The 21,933-nt window shown below is 37.6% G+C and overlaps 2 protein-coding genes across 2 annotated transcripts; one reads left to right on the top strand and one right to left on the bottom strand.

The window, feature by feature from the left end:
* The first annotated feature begins 6,480 nt into the window (after window positions 1–6,480).
* On the top strand, window positions 6,481–7,944 carry LOC115627307 (sarcoplasmic reticulum histidine-rich calcium-binding protein-like). Its single transcript, XM_030522950.1, has 2 exons — window positions 6,481–6,602; window positions 6,681–7,944. Exon 2 carries the CDS (start codon window positions 6,704–6,706, stop codon window positions 7,694–7,696), a length of 993 nt encoding a protein of 330 aa, XP_030378810.1. The 5' UTR covers window positions 6,481–6,602; window positions 6,681–6,703; the 3' UTR covers window positions 7,697–7,944.
* Window positions 7,945–8,834: 890 nt separating this feature from the next.
* LOC115627400 (larval cuticle protein 16/17) lies at window positions 8,835–17,441 on the bottom strand. Its single transcript, XM_030523055.1, has 3 exons — window positions 17,069–17,441; window positions 15,817–15,950; window positions 8,835–8,867 (listed from the first exon to the last, which is right to left on the bottom strand). Exons 1-3 carry the CDS (start codon window positions 17,439–17,441, stop codon window positions 8,835–8,837), a joined length of 540 nt encoding a protein of 179 aa, XP_030378915.1.
* Between the last annotated feature and the right edge of the window lie 4,492 nt (window positions 17,442–21,933).

The following is a 21,933-nucleotide window of genomic DNA, read 5'->3' on the forward strand; positions in this document are numbered from 1 at the left end:
TGTAACGCTTCGAATGAAATTCGGAACTCGACTGAACAGCACACAAAACTAAAACAAGAAAATGACAAACTCAGATGATTACTATTTCATAGCTAGCTGGGAATTGTAGAATTTCCGAAATTGTTTTGTCACTTCACCAACGGCTGGTACTAGCAGTTCGATTTGTAAGCGGAAGTACATTTTATTTGATTGACTAATTTGGGAATAAATTGAAATCAAGCTTTTCTTTTTCGTTTTTTTTTTTTCTGTTTGACTCTGACAGTGTTTTTTGTTGATTTCAAAGGGTATGTTTTTATGTTTTTTGCGTCTGTTTTCAATGCCATGGATATGAAATGCAATTTCACGCGCATTGTGGTCCCAATTTTTCACCTCATCTAGTCAATGCGAACATAAAGAGTAATGCATGCAAAAAATTTAACCGCAAATAACTGTGGAAATATTTAAATTTTTAACGAAAATCCACTAAGAGCTTTACCAGCTGGCTGCCTGCCACAGAGAGGAGAGAAAAACGAGAATGCTGCGAAATCCGTAGAGCGACAGGCATTTTTTTCGCCGTTCCTGTTATTTTTTTTTTGTTTTATTGTAAAATGAACATAAAGCTATTTGTTAATTCAATGCATTTATTTGCTGTGCCCAACCAGGCAACCAACCAACCACACCGAACCAATTTCAGCACACGGCTCGGTGCGGTAAATGGTGAATGCCATCCAGAGTTTTCTATTTCTTTTTTTTTTTTTTGACACGGCGTTTTTGTGCACTCTCAAAAATCGAGTGTATTGATTTGACTCTGTGCTATATAGTGCTGTACTTGCTTTCAGATGTGATGTTCAAAGTGTGGAAAACTAGAAAATTTAATTTAATTCTTATTTAATTTGCATTACATTTTGCTTTACAGTTTTATCCATTTTTTATTTACTTTCAAGTTTTATGTATTTTTTTTGTCAATTTTTTTTAAATTCTTGCTCAAATTATTATTAAATTTTTATTTAATTAATTTGTTGTTATTTGTCAACCCAATTAAATTTAAATTCCTATTAAAATGTTAATATTTTCAATATTTTTTTTACAATTTTACTTAATGTTGTTTGTTAAGTTTTATTAAATTTGTATTATATTTTTATTTAAATTTATTTTAATTCCAAATAATTTTTTTTTAATTTTTGAAATTTTTATCAAATATGTATTAATTAAATTTTTTTTTTTTGAAATTTTAGGTACATTTGAATGTAAAATTTTTGCGTTGGTAAAATTTGTATTTAATTTTGTTTCAATTTGAATTTATGATTGAATTTTTTTGTATTGTAAATTGAGTGTAATTGAAATCGAAATGACTTGCAGAAACAAACACAATTATATTGCTTATTTCTTTACTAAGTAAATAATCATAATGATGCAAAAACAAGTAAAAAAGCTAAAGTCCCGACTTTGAAATACTCTGTACATATGTTTACAATAATTATAGAAAATAAAAAAATTAAGAAAATTAAAAAAAAAAATTTTGTATCTATTTTACCTTTCTCGGTATTCGAACTCACGTAAATGGTGTATAATTGCACATTTACATAGCAATTACGTCTGTGTGAGTGTATGTGTGCCTATGCGCATCTATTCGTGTCTGTGAAAACATGTTAGCAGTCAACTTAACAGCAACATCAACAACAGCCGCGGACAGTGCTTGAGCAGCGCTGCAGCAGCATATATATTTATGGCTATAACTTCTTGTTAAATCGGTCTATCATAGTGAAACTTGGCATACGGACACATAATAACCAACTGGGGGTATTTGCAAAATTTTAGTTCGAAATTCCAAGAATTACGGGAGTTAGAGAATCGCAATTTGCATGGGAGAGGGGGGAGGGAGGGAAATTCCAAAATATACATTTTCTGTCCAAGGCATCTTGGACTAAAATTTGGTGTTCCTAGGTCTAATAGTCTCCGAGATATAGGCGATTATACGAATGGAAAATCGGGAAAACCCCCATAGGGGGGAAGTGGGGGGGGGGGATCAAAAAAATAAAACAAACTCGTATAGAATACACACATAAGGCATCTTCGTGCCAAATTTGGTGTTTCTATCTCCTATAGTCTCTGAGATCCAGGTGTTCATACGGACGGACAGACGGACAGACAGACAGACAGGGCTAGATCGACTCGTCTCGTCATGCTGATAAAGAATATATATACTTTGTGGGGTCTGCCACGCCTCCTTCTGCCTGTTACATTTTTCAGCTCGCGCAAACCTAATATACTTCTGTCCATTTCATGTACAGAGTATAAATATATATAGTAATATATGGAAATCGAAATAGGCTGTCAAATAACGAAGAATTGATGTGACAAGAAGTTAGAATAACCAATCAATTTTAATCAATTCTGATTTTTTCGTTCTCATATTAAAAATAAATAAATAAATTTGAAGAAACTGTTCCAGTCTTCAGTAGACTTTAACACTAAATAGAATTAGCTGCCAAAAATATGCTACGAGTATTATAACAAGTTTGAATTAGTTTGAACAAAATAGACATTAGCACAATTATGTTTACTTCTTTTCTCAAATACGGGTGTATAATAAGAATCAATGTATTAAGAATTGAAAAACAAAAAATTCGCTTGATTTTCCCACAACAGAGCAGCAGAGTATACATAAGAGTATGAGGGTTTTTTGGAGAGAACTATCAGCAGTTGGTTGGGTTGCAGAGGGTATGGGACCTTCCATAAAGTTTGCTTTTATTATTATTTTTTTTATTTGTTTTTTCTTGCATTACTATATTTTGTGAAACATATTTTTTGTTTTTGGTGTTTGCTGTTTGCGGCGCACACAGCGGCACCGAAATGTTTCGATGCGAGTTCAAGTGCGATAGCGGATGTGTGTGTCGTGCATGTGTGTGTGGGTGTGTGTGTGTGCATGTGTGTGTGTGTGCATGTGTGTGTGTGTGTGTGTTCAGCACACATTGATAAACACATTACAAGATATTTTGCATATTTTATGTGCAATCGCCATGGCCCTGGCACTGGACTGTTCATGCATACAGCTAACACACACAAACATACAAACACACACACACCACACACACCCACACAGCAACAGCTACAAGTGTGTGTGTGTGTGTGTGTGTGTGTGAGTGCGCATGTTTGACGTCATGTAAAAATCTGCTTTTATGATTAATTGCCGCTCAGCATGGAACGTGAAACGTGAAATGCAAAACGCCGCCGGCACATTTTAATTTTCAACCAATTTAATTTTCACACAACATTTTTAAATAAACCCCAGAAAAGTTAATCCACCCACTACATACATACTATACATTGCATTTCTTTACATCGCTCAACTGAACGATGAGGAGCAGATGGGGAGGAGGGGAGGCAGTGGGGGAGTGGGTTTGCTTGCGTCACCGAATGGCGAATGCCGAATGCCGAATGTAATGGCAGGATGGCGTCAATTGCAGCAAATTTGAGGCCGTTTGTGAATTGTTTTCAATGCTCAAAAGCCTGCAAACAAATTTTATGTTGCACTTTTCGTTTTTGTTGTTTCACTTTTATGTAATAACGTGTTATTTACTGCCAAAGGCCCCTTTGGCAACTAATTACAATGCTCAAACGTTGCAAATGCAAGCGTCAATTGTTTTAAAGGAAGTTTTGTTAAAAGCGCTTTTTGGCTCTTTCTGGCTCTTTGTGACCTGCTGGCATAGTCCTTTTTTCCAGTCTATGCAACTGATTTTGATCTCAAATTAAATGGAGTTTTTCACAGACGATACGAACTTTTAAATAGAATAGAAGTGAGGAGTTTCGATCACAAACGCTCCAATACAAAGGACCTACGAAAACATCAATTGAAATTAAATCAAAAATTAAAATTTTATGTTTCAAGAGAATGTTTGGTTAAGTTAGAAATTCAATGCCGATAAGTCGTAGCTTTATAAATTTTAAAATTGCAAAAAAAGTGACAATATTTGGAGTGCAATAAAAAGGGTTTAGGGTGTGCCATTTGTTTTTTTCTTTATATTCAATTTAATAGTACAAAATAACATACCAGTTGCCATTCTTTGCAGGTTATTATTATTTTTTGAATTCAACTCCGCCCACTTAGCAAGTCCTGTAATTATTTAAATCCTGCTTTGCAATTACATTCTTTTTTTTTTTTGTAGTTGTGGTTTTTTGCTGATTTATTTGCTTTAATATGCAACCTTTTTTTTGGAGACTGACCAATGGGAATTCAATACTTTTTTTCAACGAGTTAAAAGCATATTTTTAAGGTTAAATATTTACAAATGAAATAAAGTGCGGCTGCAGCTTTTTCGTCGATTTTTCGTCATGTGTGGACTTAACTTTATGTATGAACCAATGTTACTTATTATAGATGTAATACTTGTGCAATTTAAACACTTGAACAATTTTGCTAATGAAGTATTTTTGAAGATTAATGCTATCATGAATTTGAATAATAGCCCCATTATTACAATAAAGAAAAATCCATAAATCAATTAAATATTTTATTTATTTATTTATTTGTTAGTTTGGAAATATTTCTTTTTCAAAATAGAATATATAGAATAGATTGATTTATCTCCGGACAGCTAGGGCTTCACAATTGCTTTGATCACGTTTCAGAAGTATTATTATCCTAACTCCATACATATAGTACATATGTATTATGAAAGCGAAGAATGAGGAACTTAAGCGGGATTTATTTCGCTAAAAACGAATACGAAGAAGATGGAATCTGCTATACGTTTCGGTTGTTGAACTCAACTAAGTACCAGATAGGAGAACTTCAACTTAAAACTTGAACGTTTTAAGCGAACAATCCTATGTTATTCGCTGTTCTTACAATTGCAAAATATTTACAATTTGAAAACACATTTGGTTTCTGCTCACGAAAAATAATTAACAGTAGTAATTGTGTTGCCAAGAATGGGGAATGTGGAGCGAATCAGAAGATGGAAGAAATGATGGATATATATAGGTTTGGGGTGGGTATAATTACCATAAATGAGATCAGAAAAACATAACGGTGTCAGCTTTGCGGGGGCTATGGAGAGCGAGCAATATTGCTAATGAAGTAAGTAACTTTCAAAGTAACTAACTAACAAAGTGACTAGCTACCGGTAGCTAACGCAGTAGCTTGCTTTTGGCCAACCACAAAGGAGGCCGTTTATGAGCTCGAGCTTCGAGTGGATCGGTGTCTAGAATTAGTTGAATTAGCATTGGGGGAGCTGGCGTTACTCGAACAAACAGGGGTACAGTCCTCTCTGCAGCAATCTTTTATAGCAATTATGTGCCAGAACTTATGTGTGTGGGGGCTCATTATTCAGCCTTGGCCATTGCATTGGAGGGCTGGGTAGGCTGGCAAACAAAGGGAGCCGTTGTTGCCGCTTGAAATTGGCGCGTTTATCTGGCATTATTTTGTGCACATTCGTTTCATATTACACTTTTAAGTTGTGCGCCATTGCAGCCAACTTTTTGTCCCCGACTCTGACTCTGGCTCTGGCTCTCACTCGGTTGCTTGCTTTTCTGGCCATGTTTCGCCTTCTCTGCTTTACGTGCCCGGCACGCTTTCCTACTAATTTTATTCCTTAATAAAAGTCAAGGCAACAAAACGTTGCACACACAATGGCGTTCACGTTTACGGTGCGGCCACCTGGCCTCGCACAGCAACAGTGAGTTGAAAACTGCAGCCTGTGGAGCAGGATCTGGCGCTGTGGAGTTGAAACTAAAGCTGTCACTCAGTGGCAAGCAGACAGGCTCTGCTCGCGGGCATTCCATTGCCCGGGGTACTATCAAAATAGCAAAGTTCATTAAAGTGATAATTACAAGGGGCGTTAAAAAGAGCTGCCCGGCAATGTGTTACGGCACGTAGAGATGACAAGCAAATAAGAGCAAGGATAAAGTGCCGGAACGCAACTGCCAAGATGACCAACCAATAAAATAGTTTTGGCGTGTCCAGTGAATATTTGAAAATTGTAGCTTAAGCTGCAGCTTATCTATGCTTTGCTTATCAACTCACTAACATGCTATTTCAGATAAGTTGCAGATATGGCGGTAAACAAAATTGATCACAAACTAAATGTTAATTGTTTGTCCATAAATTTCTGAACATGTCTCTTGAGCTTCAAGTCAATGGAAATTGAATTCTCTTTCTTTCCAGTTGCCTTTCGAGAGATGTCTACAAACCACTTTAATGATCGAAACCAAGTTTTGAACAATTCTGTAGTACAGAATGAACAATCTGCATCCGAGCCCTGATGCATACATTTCCTTCTAATATCCTGGATATCATTGAAATATTTGAAATGCAAAAGAACAAGAGTTTTTTGTTGAGAGAATTTGTTAGGGTATACGATGCTTTTTAGTTGTAATGTAAAATATATAAGACTTTTTCTTTCACAATCTAAGGATGCTTTACGTTTTCTAAAAATCACGTTCGAGCTCAACTGGAATTTTCATTATTCAGCGCTCAGACTTCGTACAGTGAAAAACAACAAACGTAACACAAAAATATATATACAAATATATTGTAAATTTTTCAATAAGTTTCTCGTATTTTGGAACTTTCCGTTTAGTGTGCTAAGCTCGTGTTTTGAGGACTTGCAGATTCGCCTTAGGTATGTATTGGACTCGGTTCTCTCCCTAGTTGTGCCAGTTGTTATACTTATCAGTATGTGTCCCCCTCTCTCCCTTAGTACACTTGTCCGCGCGTTGCAAAATGGCAAATCACCACCACATCAATCACTTGGCTACCGCCATTGGTCCATTGGAGTTTCATGCGTACGAGAAGGGGGAGCTACTCGATCTGCTGCTGCTTGTAGCCCGTGAATTGCAGTTGGGAAAACAGACTTCGAAGAACGTGCCTATTGGGCTCTTGCATCAGGAGTTGCGTATATATGGACCGCTAATGGAGGAGCACTATGCCGTTCAAATGGATTACGCATTTAGTTATCTACAGGAGGCATTGGATGGTGGACGACTGAATAGCGCGCTGACGCAAAAATTGTTTAATCTCATACGTCATCGTGAGGTTGGTTGGGAGTCAGATGCCCACGAAATTGGAATTATTAAATGTAAAGTGGAGAGTATAGGAGCAGATAATCATCATATTCACCATCCGGGTTCTCACGGGGTCAGTCTTTTGCAAACGCCAGATAATGCGTTCAGTGACGATGTGCCGAACGAGGAAGTGATGGGCGAACATGTTCATCATAATCATAATCATCATCATCATCATCATCATCTGATCGAGGAAGAGTTTCCAGTCGAGTGCCCTCCAATCTCTGATGACGAAAAGATACGACTCCTGGAGGAGCAGACTGCTTGGCGTGAAGAATTGGAGCAGTGGGAGCAGCATAACAACGACGAAGAAGTTGATGACGAGGATCTGGAGGTAGAAGAGAATGAGCAGGCTGTTGAGCAAGACGATGATGAGCAAGATGATGATGACTCAGATGGTGATGAGCCAGATTATGACGAGCCAGATGAAGATGATGAGCCAGATTATGATGAGCCAGATTATGACGAGCAAGATTATGACGAACCAGATGATGATGAGCCAGATGAAGATGATGAGCTAGACGATGATGAGCAGCAAAGCGATGGGCAAGAAGAAACTGAGCAACAGGCAGTTGTGGGCACACTTCACGTGGTTAAGCAAGGCATGCTGGAATTTAACTCTTCCAACATGGTAATCACTTATAATGAATAAACACAATCGTCACAACAGCAAGAATCAGCAACAAAAAAGACACAAACACTTCCTATTAAGGCAGCTTTCGGATACAATAGTTGTGCTTTTATTTGATATTGAAAATTTCTAAAATAGTGCCAGCCAAGAGTCTTGAGTGTTACAGATCGAACTCACACACACACACACACATACCTGTAAAATGCATTAAAGATGCGACATAGAAGAAGCCTCAAATAAAAAGAAAATGTTAAGCCAGTAACGCAAAAGCAAAAAAGAAATGTTGAAATTTTTATGATATTTTTTTTTGTCCCCTGCATAGCATAATTTGCGGCGTGCACGTAAAATAATTAATTTCCGCTTCCGTAAACAAAGTAAGTTAGTTAGTGTGCCTTTTAAAAATGCGAGTGGCAGGCAACAGCGATGGCTGACTGCAACTGCCACTGCCAGTGCCAGGGCCAGTGCCAGTGCCGCTGCCACCGTCACAACTACTTTCCACATTCCACGGATACAGCCACAATAGCTTAACATTGTCACCCTACAGACCACACACCGCGTCCTCTGGACCTTGTGGCTTAAGACCGACTTAAGACAACTTTGGACCTCCGCAAATTTCATTATGCAGCTGCAGCCAGCAGAATGCTGCCTGTTGGTTGCATAAATGCATATGACAATGCCACCAACCGAGTGACGCCAATTAGCTATAATGCTGTTGAGGCTCGAGCCAACTGCATGCACTCTAAACATTTTCGATAAACGTGGTATAGTTTAAGGCTATACCTTGTCAACTATAAAGCACTAATAACTAAACAAAAAGTGACTTACTTGTATTCCCACATTTTAGCAGCTAGTGTGATTTCAAAACGTTTCAATTTCTTGCTTCTACTTTTTGAAGACATTCGTTCATTTGAAATGAAATATCGAAACGTTTACAAATTAATTGACCATTGAGTGGAAATGAAAAAGAATTTAAATTCAGAGCTGCATACTTTTAGGATTCGACTCTGCGCTTTGGGATTGCTAGCAATTTGTTGAAAATGGATTAAAAATTAACGCACAATACAATTAAACACACACCTACGAATGATTTTATTTGCAAAATATTTCTTATCAGTCCATAATTATGGGGTGTTAAAGAATAAAAGAAAAAGAATAGGTACTAAGCCTTAGCAAGCTTCTCAACCGTTTCTAACTGAAACAATAACGCCGCAGAATTAGAATGTTGGGAAAATCGTTTAGCAAACCTGCTGCTATGATTATTCAGTTGGGCGTCAATTAGACTAATGGGTAGTTCAATTATCAGAATACGACTAGCTCCTTGATCTTCAGCAACAAGTCGTCCTCGGGACAGTGCCCCAGACTTGGATGGCATTAGAAGTCACCACCTATATTAATTTTTCAGTGGATATTACGCAATTGACAATTTTAATTATTTATATATTTATTTATTTATTAACTTATCCTAGCGTTACAAGTAAAAAGTGAGGGCTTATTGTCGTCTACCTTAAAAAGCCAGTCTTTTTTTTTTTAATTACATACGATTTCCCCTCTCTTATTTAATTAACCCAGAGGTAACAACATCTTTACGCCTGGGAGATTAGTTTGTTATCGAAAAATTCTTTCTCCTGGGGATGAGCAGCATATTATCGGACTTTTGTGGTGTTCCACGATTTGATGCAACAGAAAACTTTGAAAACTCTTACTTTGCTTAAGTATTTCGCATTTTGTGAACATTTTTTGTTCAAGCATTGAACACTGAAAGTTTATAATCAGAACACCTACTGACAGACCTAATTAATTCATAGGATTTAAATTGCTTTGTGCTTGGAAAGTTTGTTTAAGATTTTTCCTGAAAATAAAACGATCCAATCTTTTTAATTATCTCAATACTTGTATGTGTGGGCTTTATAATTGTATACTTGATTGAACTGCTCAAAAATATTTTTTGAGTTGCTTTACAAATATGGCATGGTTTAAACTATTTTGAGGCATTAGAGGTTTGAGATTTTGGGAGGTTTCCGAGCCCTTAGAGGGAGCGTTGTTTTCTCACCTTTATGGTTGATATTCTCTTAGAAAATCGTTTATTTTTTTTCATAATTCATATAAATCTAAAATATTTCAATTGAGCATTTAACTTAGAACTGTTTAGATATTTAAAAAAATATATGCTTGGCTTTTAATAATTTGAAAATAATTTTGAACAAATGCCATTTATATTATTTGATTAGTGGAATGATTTTTGGTTTCGAAAGACTTGTGGCTGTTTCGAGGGTATATCGTGTTCGGCATGTTGTAGACTGACGGTTTTTTTTTTTGTTTTGGCTTTTGCTGCGGACCTTGATGAAGTGCATACACACAGACACACACACACACACATACACGCACACTTGCAGAGGCACTCAGCCTCGGCAGGACATGTGCTCCTGCCTGCTGCCTTGATGCCGCAACTAAACGCGACTTTCGCTGCTTAAAAGCCATTTTTGCATTTTATATTTAATTTTTTGTCGTAGCTGCCCCCTTCTGCCCCCCTCTACCCACCTCCCCCACATCCTTTCTGCTCACGTACTGCTGCGCCGTACACAATTTTTTCCTTTGTTTATTCTTTATCCTTTTGCGGTGTTTTATTTATTTTTGCACTTTTTGCTTCGTGTTTTTCATGTTCTTGTTACAGTTGTTGCTGCTACTGTTGTTGTTGTTGTTGTGTTGCCGCAGCATGCAAACATTTTGCAGCCATTTCCTGCTTGTCCCTGCCCTTTTTCCCCATCCTTTTCGTCGCTGGCCCTGTTTCACTTTCATGGGCTTTGGGCACGTCCTAGTTAAACTTTGGCTGCTTTGTCACATTTACAATATTTATTGCGTTTTGATTATATTTAAACTTAAGGCTACTATTACTTGGACGCAAAAAACACTTGGAGAAAAGCATTGGTGTACCAATTTAGATTGAGATATAAAAGATGAAGAGTAAAATGGCTTGAATGATGCCCAGATAGATGCAGAAACCACACTAACCTGCTAATGTCTTTATAACTGGAGCTAAAGCTTTCTTCATGTTATTGTTTTTTCCACACAGCTCCTACACGATTTTGTTGTCAAAAGGGGGCTTTACCTTAATTTATTGTGGAATATTCTGAATACTTCTAGCTGCGTTTTCTTTTTATATTTGAAAAGTTCATTTATTCAGAAAACTTGTTTGAAACTTTATAGAAAAGCATACATGCTTTCAATACTAATCGAGATGTTTACTGCCTGTATTTAAAGAGATAATATTTTCGACTTAAGACTTAGGGAGATCGGTCATATAAATAATGTATATGACGCACACAGTAAGTAAATAGAGAATAGAAGGTAGTAAGCAATTCTAATTCGTTCCTCTTCCGTTGATATTTAACTTTGTTTGATATTTTATATTTTACCATAAAGTTCTTCACAATTTTTTTTTAAATGAAAGCAAAACTGAATGCTTCCTGTCTTAAATTTATCTTACTTTGTTGCAAGATTAGTGGAAGAATTGGCCTTAAGACTGTCTCGTTAGTTAACAATTTTCTGGAACTTTATCGAGAAGTTGAAATAAGTCGAGTTACTTGTGTATGTTTCAGAACTTTAACAAAAATGTTGGCCCACAATACTATCAAGTGGATAGATTACACAAGTATTTCTCGACTTGACATTCGTTCTACTTTATACATTTTACTTTATTGTATTTTATAGTTTTATACAATGTTACAATAAAGCTATACTTGTATAATAATATTAGGATTTCTTTGTCATGGAACAGCGGACGAACCTTAGACAATCCATTCATATTCTCTGAGTGCTGCAGAAGTACTCGTATTATTTCCCTTTACTTTAATAAAATGTGTTTTTTTATGTCTGTTTAATGGGTTGTTGGAGCTGGGCATACACGTGCGCGAGGATGTTGGTCCTGTCGCAGACCCGAGCACGTGTCTTTAACAGAGCTCATTATAAAGTTGAGATGCTCTTTGATGCTGCTTAGTCGAGCGAAGTGCTAATGACGCCGTCGGCTGGGATTCTCGGTGACAGACTGACCAAGTGCGAACTGACTGAATGCGAACAGCTGGCACTTGACACTGACCGAGTCAGTTACTGGATGTGAGGGGGGATGCTACTTACGAGTATGAGTGTAAAGCAGCACATACTATACGAGTACGAGTATGTACGTGTTCTTGAAAGAGTACTCACTTGTGGAGTGTCGCTTAATATGTTCTTGTTGTGCGCTGCTTACAGTATTTATTTTGCGATTCCTAATAGGCAACAAGTACTTAGAATGTTAAAGTGAAGTGCATGCGACAAATTCACAACTGAGAAAAGTCAACGTTTCAAAACTAATAGATGCATGGAAATGTTTAAGTTCATGAAAATTGATTTCTGCACCGATCGTTCCTATGACAACCACTTTTATGAACTAATGTAATAAACTCCATCTCTATAAGATAAATCTGCAGGCAAAATTTGGCATCTACAACTTTTATAGTAAGAAAGATATTACAGTTCATACTGTCGAATAGTCGGGCAATTGGACAAACATTGAGTCTGCCATTGTTTTTCATGTTTGTTTCATTTCTTAGCATGTTTTTTTTACTCTTTATATAAAATAATGCAATAAACTTGATATGCATCTGAATAACTATTATAATAAGTAAGATATTACAGTTCATACTGTCGAATAGTTGAACAATTGGACAAACATTGAGCCTGCCATTGCTTTTAATGTTTGTTTCATTTCTTTGCATGTTTTTTCACTCTGTATATAAAATAATGCAATAAACTTGATATGCATCTGAATAACTATTATAATAAGTAAGATATTACAGTTCATACTGTCGAATAGTCGAACAATTGGACAAACATTGAGTCTGTCACTGCTTTTCATGCTTGTTGCATATATTACCAACTTCTTAGCATATTCTGTTTCCTCTTGACGTAAAGAGTGGTTAGCAACAAAGTCAACAAGGTTGCAATTTGTAACCCGATTTCTCCCCATTATCAGCATCGCCCGTATTGTCATTATCAGCTTCATAATCACAGGCAGTGCGAATGGCGCTGGGTATTAGTTTTGACTCACAGAGACTTCTTGTCTGTGATTGGAAAGTTTCCTTGATAATTTTAACTACTTGCCTGCCATCGTAGTAGTAGTAGTAGTTACATGTGTGTCTCTACCACTCCCAGCTAGAGTTTCTGTCTTCCCAGTGTGGTTGTCTCTTGAACGCGTGTTAAAGTTAAAAGGCGCTTTTAGTACTTTCCAAAGTTGCTTTTATATTTCTTTTCTTCTCTTTTCATCTTTTTGTTCACTTCACTTGACTTAACTTCTTTCAAATGCAACTGTTGCAAGGCGTTGAGTTCGAAATAAGCGTGTCTTCGTCTTCGCCATCGTTTTTGTTTTCAGCGCCGCCCCTTCTTCCTTTTCCACTCCTTAGCCATCTAACGTAGTCCTTGTAGCCATAAGAATGCCGCTGGTGTGAGAATCAAGACGCCAAGTGTTGTTTTTATTAGACTTTCGCCAGCGCGCTTTCCAAGTTTATTTAATTTAATTTTTTTGATTAGTACAATTTTGTGTTGTGTCAGTTTAAGTTGCGCCAGGCGCCATTTCAGCAGCTTTCTGTTCAAACTTTCAGTGTGTGTCGGTATGTGTGCTGCTGTGTGCTCTTAATAAGGTACGAATTATTGAGAGCCACACAACAGTGTTAGATTTAATTTTAATCCTAGTTGCTGGACAATGTATGTTTATAACACTCATATACATTATTTTATAAATATAAATAAACTTTTTAAAAACATAAAGTCCTCTATCAACGCAATGCCCAAAAAATGGAACATATATAGCTTGAATTCGACCCGCTAGTGGGGTAAGATCTTAAAGTAACTATTTTTCAATTGTACTTACCATATGTATTACTTATGTGTAAAGTAGGACGTTATAGTCGTGCCAGACCGGCTTTCTTATAGGCAAGTATGTTTTTGGTACTAAAGAGTGATCTCAGCATAGGTCGTTCCAATAAGTAAACTTGATCTGCATTGGGATAAGACAAGTCTGTGTACCAAATGTTATGTTCTTAGCCATCATGTGTCAAACGATATCGATGTTCATACAGTCGAACAGATCAAAGAATGGACCGACGGACTCGTCTATATTAATTCGTTTCGACGATGAACCATAACCAGATGAGGTTGACAGTTATGCTTCGAAATAATCTGGAAAAGTATAAGAAAAAACAATAAAATAAATAAAATTAGTAAAATAAATAAATTGGGCAAAAAAAGTAAGACTATTAAAATATATTTGTTTTAAAATAAGGTTAAATACAATTTAAAACAAGAGAGAACGCTACAGTCGAGCAAGCCCGACAGTGTAATACCCTGTACCCAGGTTATTTAGAATTGACCGAATTGAACAACAGTAGACAATTATATATAAATTATGTGTGCAAAGTTTGGTTTAGGTAGCATTTGAAATGTGGACGCTATTGACGAAATTCTGTAGCGGGGGAAGGGAGGGAAAATTAAAAAAAATAAATAAACTCGTCCTTACTCGGACCTAGGAGAATCTGGATGCCAACTTTGGTTATTCCAGCCTTTATAGTTTCTGAGATCCTTGCGTTCATCCAGACGGACGGACAGACGGACGGACATGTCTAGATCGATTTCTCTCGCCATGCTGATCAAGAATATATATACTTTATGGGGTCGGAGATGCTTCCTTCTGTATGTTACATACTTTGCACAAACCTAATATACCCTTTTTACCCTACGGGTACAGGGTATAAAAAGAGCCTCCAATATTTACTGTTAATAAATATTTTTAAAATTGTGACTCGAAATATTAATTAAATTTATATTTCAGCTTATTGTTTGCGTTGCATAATTTCTATTTTAGAGAATTTTAGGCGAAACACAACTAAAATGAAAAAGTAAATAGCTAGTAATGTAATAAACAAGCTTTAAAATGTATTAAATAATATAAAAGCATGTTAATGAGTAAAAAGTATATACTTATCCCTTCACTATTATTACAGAATGCAGGCATATACATACAAAAATCCTTTCTACGTGGGGTAGAGGTTGAAGCATGCAATCGAAAGAACTGCATGTAGAACGTTTATCTTATGGCATCTATAAGTTATGAAGTTGAGGCACCGACCGATCCCCCCACATAGTATGTACGCTGATTACTATATTCGTTGTGAATTGAACCTCTTATATCATAGTATGGTGGGGCCTTTGGCAACACATTAATATGTCGTCTGGCTTTAATCGAAGGACGACTCTTACGTGTGAACCAATTGTAAGCTGTCTGCACATATAAATTTATGATGCATAGACCTTCGCACATCGTACATCGCACATGCAGCTGTATATATGTGTGTGAGCGTGTATGTGTGTGTAAGTGTATGTATGTATATGCATACTATACGTGTGTATGTATGTGGCATGACTTTAATTGCTTTGAGCCGAAATCTTTTGGCTCTCCAGCGGTTGCAACAGCAGCCACCGCAAATTGTAATTCATTTCTGTGTAAGTGTTAAAAATGTGCTCAATGCAAAAATATGGCAACATACACGAGTGCATACATACATACATACATATGTGTATGTATGTATATACAAGACTTAAGCGCTGGCGATACACAGACAGCTGCAGAAAGACATTTGTGTGTATGTTTTATTGCCCAGCATTGGGTCGCTTTGCACTGAATTTATTGCCAAATTGTCGACGGCGCGACTTTCGAAAAGTCGCAAAAATCCCTACCCAGTGCATCGGGCGGGGAAGGAAGGGGACGGAAGGGGGACTGGGGCAGGAGTGGGGGTGCAGGCAGAAAAGTGCAGCGCGGCAATAAAAATAAAACAGGCCAATAATATCAATAATAAATTCATAATTTTGCGCTTTGCCTTAATACATTTTTTTATTATTTTTTAATACCATTTAATTGTAAAAGAAAAAATTATTAAAATAATATATGTATATACTCGTATTTATCGAAATACAAAAACAAAAAAATAAAATAAAATTTGGGAGTTGAAGCTATAATTATTCGTGCATGACCAGATGCCGCCTCAGAAGCGGCCGCGACGCGTAGGTAGCGCCGACGTCGACGACGACGTCAACGTATATGACGACGTCGCTGCCCGGGGCGTGGATGTTGCCGGATAATAGCTGCCCGATTCTTTTTGCTGTTGACGCGACGTCGAGCTTAATGCCTCACTGTGGCCGGGCACATCGATGGATCGCGGCAAATTCGGATACACCTGCGGCGTGATGGCTAAAAAGATTGATTAGATGATGTTGGCCTTTAGAAGCATGTACAGCATAATGGATGATCTGTGTAGACACAATGTTTCGCAGCTCAAATATCTTGTGAATAGTAAAGCTACAAGTAAGTAGTATGAATATAGTCAAGAGTATGAATATAGTTAAGAACACGAAGCTTTCCTATCAGGTGCGATTATTTGTTTAAATACTTTGCTAGAATGCGAAAGTAGTTAAGAGATTAACAATTTGGCTGTCAAATTATGACCACTAAGCCATAATCCCAATAAAATAGTTAAAAATTAGTCAAAAGATCAGTAATTTAGCAATCAACTCACTGTTATCCTGTTGGATACCAATAAATGTGAAAAATAAGCAGAAGTCACATTCTTTTTAAAAGAAATACTGCTATCAAAGAAAGGGTTCTAAATATTTCTATCTTTCTTATGAATTCTTGAATAATCTACATACGATATATGTATGTATGTAATGTACTAAATTCAGATCGAAAGGATATATTTTACACATTTTACAAATACTCAAATTATCTTGATTAAATTATATTTGATTTTCTCAAGCTTCAAAGTGTAATATGCTACTATCAAAATATTTCAAAACTACTTCTGCTACTATGATTATTATTTGGAGTGTGTGAAGAAGCTTTAGGGTGATCCATTTTTGTTTCGGCAATTAACACCAACACACACAAATAAATATATTCACTTTTCGCGTTTCGAAAATTCTGCAAAAACGAAATTAAAAATATCTCTGAATAAGGTGGTTGGTCAGACAGACAAATAATTTGCACTTCACTTTGTAAAAACTAGAACAGTCCTTAAATGCCAAATGCTAAAAGAAGTATTTGCTCTCCAGGAAAAGAAATGTGTTCTATTCCAAAAACGTATTTTGGATTTTCTTTCGTTCACTTGTAAGAATATTTAAAAACTGGTGTTGAAATTAAAATATAGTGCTTCTAAAAACTTTTTTTTTTGCACGTTCATACGTGCTAGCTTTATCATTGATCATTAAATTCACTTGGTCGTCTCGAAAATTGTCACTTTCACAATTTGAATCATGCACATAATAGTCATAATATACATACACGTATATGCATAATGACTGAGTACTCACATTGATTCTGCCGATAGCCAAACTGATCGGCATTATAGAAGACGGTGATGTAACGTCCATCGGGCATGCGATAGGAGTAATAGCCGACCACCATTAGCGTCTTAACCTGATCGATGAGGGCGAAGTATCCGCGTTCGTAGCGTGCGGTGCCATCGTCCAGTTCGAAGCGATATTCGTAACTGCCGTCCGGATAGCGATGATTGAACCGATCCAGGAGTCGAACACTCGCCGCTCCCTTCGCTTCCCGCTGCTGTTGCGGCTTTAGTTCCGTCGTCTGTTGGGCGCTGTGGCCGACGATGGCAGCGACGCTCAACTGCATTAGCAGCGGCAGAAGCAGCGACAGCATAGGCAGACGCATTAGAGGAAGTGCCATGTCAGTGACGGAGTGTGAGAGAGAGGAGTGGGAGAGAGAGTGTGTGTGTGTGTGTGTGCGTGTAATCGAATGAGAAGAGCCGACAGGTGTGGGTGTGTTGTCGCGTTCTTGTGTTAACAGTTTAATTCGGAAACAGCCTACCTTTGGGTTTTTATAGTCGTTGCTGCGTCGTCGCTCGTCCAACGATCGCAGCGGCAGAAGCGCAACGACGACGGCCGCACGGCACAAACAAAAATTCAGTTCAGGCGCTGACGCTGACGCTGCCGTCAAAAATTCTCAACGCTTAATCATAAAAAAAATCTTAATTTCATCTACTTACACACATTTTGGTATGTGCTTGTTTTTGTTATTATTGTTGTTGTTATTTGCGGCGGCATTTCGCGTATTTCGCAGCCCGCAGGCAAACAGCGAGCAAGCCGCGCTGCTCGGGAGCAGGCATCGGCATCGACATCGGCATCATTGCATGTATGTATGGGCTGGGCAGTCCTCTCCCTCTCGCTCCCTCACCCTGCTTCGCTTGTTTCGCTGGCTCTGTTTGCTTTTGGAGTTGTTCGCACCGCCACCAAATTGGCTGCTCTGCACAATGGGCAGAACAGTTAATCCAAACTTGCATTCTCAATACAGTATGATTTCGATAATACAAGTATACGAATTGCCCGAAAATTCATATTACCAGTTCACGCGAAAAACCATAAAGATTGGGGGCAAAAATACCTTATAAATAAAATCGTTTGCATAAATTAAAAATTTGCTTAGTTTTACTTCCACTTTATTTCTGCCAAATCGCTAAGACGAGTCGTTCGGCAAAAAACTGTGGTATTTTAGTGATGAAATACATCCGAACTATCGAGATTGAACTGTACAAATGAGAAAATTCCTAGCCGTTCATGGAAAAAAACATAAGTTGCCCTTTCTCTGGCTTAGGGGAACCTGAATGCCAAGTTTGAAGGCTATAGGCACTCTCTACTTTCCATTTAGACGAATGAACAACGGGACATGTCTTAATCGATTTATCTTGTACTACAAGAATATAAATACATATAGTATATACAAAAAACAAAAACACACCTCATTTTGGGTGTTATATTCATAAATAAAACTCAGTGGAAAAAGCTGAAATTAACTTAATCAGAGGCATTAATTATTGATAATTGTATAAAGGAAAATACATTTAAAAACACGAATGGGTATGCAAATGCGTATGAACGTTTTTGTCTTAATTTATCCACAAAATTTAATTCTATTATGTTATTTTGTCTTTTATTAAGAAGAGGAGCTGTTCCGTTCCATTCTTGAATTTCTAATTTAATAGAAAGATTAACATGAACAACTAAACAAACAATTGCTCCTTTAATATTAAATTCTTGTTTGGAAACACTAAATTTTCGGTCGAATCGCGAATGAATTATAAAAATGTAGGTGCAAAAATTGTGTTTCAGCCCATTGTGTTGCGGTAGCTAAAAATACTTGGCTTTTGCGCCCAACAATTTGGCCGACTGGCCCGCCTGCCTGCCCGCCTTCCATCATTTTTGATAGCCAGATAGGGAGATAGGCAGCCCTGTCGGCGCACTGACTATGATCGAGAGAGCGACCTGCCGCGTCCTGTGGCCAATTAGGGCTAATTTATGATTTCAATCATTTCTTAATTGCATTTAATGTGCAGTGATTTAGCGAACAAGCTGCTTGAACTGCCAGCTGCCTGCACTACTGGTACTTGGTCGGTCACTCGGCCAAAGTTAATGATCCTGTTTTCGTTCACCTTCCCCGCCCCCGCCCCCTCCACCTTTCCCCAACATCCTCTCGTCAACCACAAAACTGTAGGCGCTATGGCGCCCATATCCACGGGTCATGGCCTTTATCTCTGTCGCTGGGGCGGCTGTCAATATGTCGACACCATTGGGCTTATCGGCGTTTAATTAATTTCCGCACACACCTCTAGAGGTCAGCTCCAGAATGCATTTAGTACTTAAGTACGAGCGTGTATTTTGAATTTTGAATTTAGCATTTATGCGCCATGTTTCATGCTTAACATAAATTTTCGGTGGCGGTGGTTGTGGCTGATACCAAGTTATGATTTGTGGCGATGGCGGTACATAAATCGATGCACATCTGAAATTGAAAGCCAATGCCCAGCATTCGAGTGGTGAGCAATTCTTTTTTTTTTTTGGTTATTGTTATTAAGATGCGGTCAGACATGCAAATAATTCGAACGCAAGTTAAACTTGTTTCAAAATAGGCTATAGGAAGTATGTTCAAAAGAAGTCTTTTATAAAACGATACACAATTTGGGCATAGAATTCATCAGCTACGGTCACACAGGCATATAATTTGCACACAAATTTATGTTATTTTTGCAGTACGCCTCAAAAAGTAAATCACAAAGAACAAGTGTTTACAAGTGAAAACTACTTTTAAGTATAGAAATCTGAAGTTTGCATACAGATTTGTCGAAGAAACTTTGCAAGAAACTTCATCGAAATTTATTTTTCAAAGGCGTACTTGCGAAATAGCTCAAATTTGTGTGCAAATTATTTGCATGTGTGACCGATGTTAACTACAAATGCAAATATTTGTGCATGTGTGACCAAGCCATTAGACGACCGCAAATTTAGAATCTGCATTTGTCGGCAACTGTCATGACTGGAGGAAAAAAGTACTCCTCATTCACTCATACACTCACTTCGTCAAAATGTCAGTTTGCCAGTGAGTGAGTCAGTTTGACAGTTAGTCTGTCTGTCTGTCCATCTGTCTGTGTGTTTGTCTGTCAGTGTCAGGCCACAGAAAGTCAAAGCGCGCGCGCAAGTTGACAAACAGAGACAGACAAAGTGGCAAACATCAGCAGCAACAACAGAAACAACATCAAGAACAGTCACTGGCGTTGACATATCCTGGCAATGCATAAACTGATTTATTTATAAAGCGTACTTTTTTTTTTGTTATCTCTCCGCTTTAATTTTACATTCTACATGCACGCTAAACGCGGAGGGAGCAAAGGTAGGGAGAAAACACCACACAAATTAAAATACAAAGTGCAAAAATGTTTGGCAAACTTGTTGCAGCTTACGACTTACGGCGTTGCCAACGCCAACGCCAACGGCATCGCCGACAAGGTCATTTGTTTTTGTATGTCGATGACAAAGAGACAACAGCCAAAAAAAAAAAAAAAAACAAAAATCACAACAACAGCATCCAACAAGGAAGATGTTCTCTGGTGGCTGTTGGTGTCGCTGTCGCTGTCGCGGCGACGTTGACAACTCTTAGCATTGGCATTGCCAGCATCGTAGTCGCTTTCGTCGTCGTCGTCGCTGTCGCTGTCGCCGCTGCTGCGACAGGAAGCGTTTCTCGGTACTTGGAATCTGTTCGTGTCGTTCGTGTTTGGGCCGCCGTTTGTCATTTTGTACCTGCAAGTGGCAGTTATTTTTGGGCAGCCAGTTGTCAGTTTCTCGTTGCTCATTGCTGTTGCTGCTCCTGTTGGCAATTGCATTGTTGTTGCTGTTGCTGTTGCTGTGGTTGTTGTTGTTGATGATGATGCTGTTGCTGTTGCCGGCCGCCCTTGTCGAATTAGTCGCTTGTAGCTTAGCTACTTTGTAGGTGTCGTCTGCATTTAGTGCGTGCAGACAATTTTGTATGTGACAAGCCCCCCCTCCCCCCACACCTCGCCCACCAATTGGATTTATCGATGCTGCACAATGCACAGTGTTACCAAATGCAACATTTATGAAAACAAATTTTATAAGAGCACCTTCGATATATTAAATATAATGCCCAAAATATGGCATAGAAGAATCATCAGAATCGGCAGTTCTTAAAAAAAAATATTACTTGTATTATGAAATGCAAAATGAGTTTGTTGTTGCTTGTTATTCTTAATTTCTACTTCATAATATCTCCAGTGTTGCATAACTTCGAAGCCTTCCAAAATATGGGAATTAACTTAAAAAAGCTGTTCTTCAATTGAAGAGAAATTTGGTACTGAATTGGTAGAATCCTGTAACATAAATAGTTTTTACAAACGTATTTTATTGAATCTACAACTTTATAAGCCCATTACTGAAGAAAATGAAGCATAATTTAAGAACTTTCCAATTGCCCTTTTCGTTTTTTTTTGTATATATAGTGAAATATTTTGGGAATATAAAATGGCAAATAACTTGATTTTTTTTGTGAAGAGGCAAAGCTACAGTTTGTACGTTAGTCAAATGGGTCTTACACCACTGTGCGGTGCACAATTACGCGCAAGTAAAGCAATAACAAAAGCAGCAGCAACATCAACAATAAAATGTCAGAAATTACTCGCAAAACAAAAAAGTATACAACAAAATAAAAATAAAAATAAAAAGACAGAACAAAACAAAACCAAAACGCGCACACATAGCAATAGCAATGGAGACAGACTTCGTCGACTTGGCGGACTGATGGACTGGCGGACGGACGCACAAAGTTACACACGAATAATGTACAAAAGTATCTTATAAAACAAAATTTGTATGAA

Source organism: Scaptodrosophila lebanonensis, unplaced genomic scaffold (assembly GCF_003285725.1).
Source record: "Scaptodrosophila lebanonensis strain 11010-0011.00,11010-0021.00 unplaced genomic scaffold, SlebRS2 tig00000092-arrow-pilon, whole genome shotgun sequence".
Classification (NCBI taxonomy): Eukaryota; Metazoa; Arthropoda; class Insecta; order Diptera; family Drosophilidae; genus Scaptodrosophila; species Scaptodrosophila lebanonensis.

What these genes read in the sequence shown, in the direction of transcription:
- LOC115627400 (XM_030523055.1), bottom strand. Translation starts at nt 17,441, where the DNA reads ATGGCACTTCCTCTAATGCGTCTGCCTATGCTGTCGCTGCTTCTGCCG. An exon ending in TGGCTATCGGCAGAATCAAT is followed by an intron (nt 15,951 to 17,068) that starts GTGAGTACTCAG and finishes CAATCTTTTTAG; the next exon opens with CCATCACGCCGCAGGTGTAT. An exon ending in CGGCAACATCCACGCCCCGG is followed by an intron (nt 8,868 to 15,816) that starts GCAGCGACGTCG and finishes TTATTGTTTCAG; the next exon opens with TTAGAAACGGTTGAGAAGCT.
- LOC115627307 (XM_030522950.1), top strand. Translation starts at nt 6,704, where the DNA reads ATGGCAAATCACCACCACATCAATCACTTGGCTACCGCCATTGGTCCA.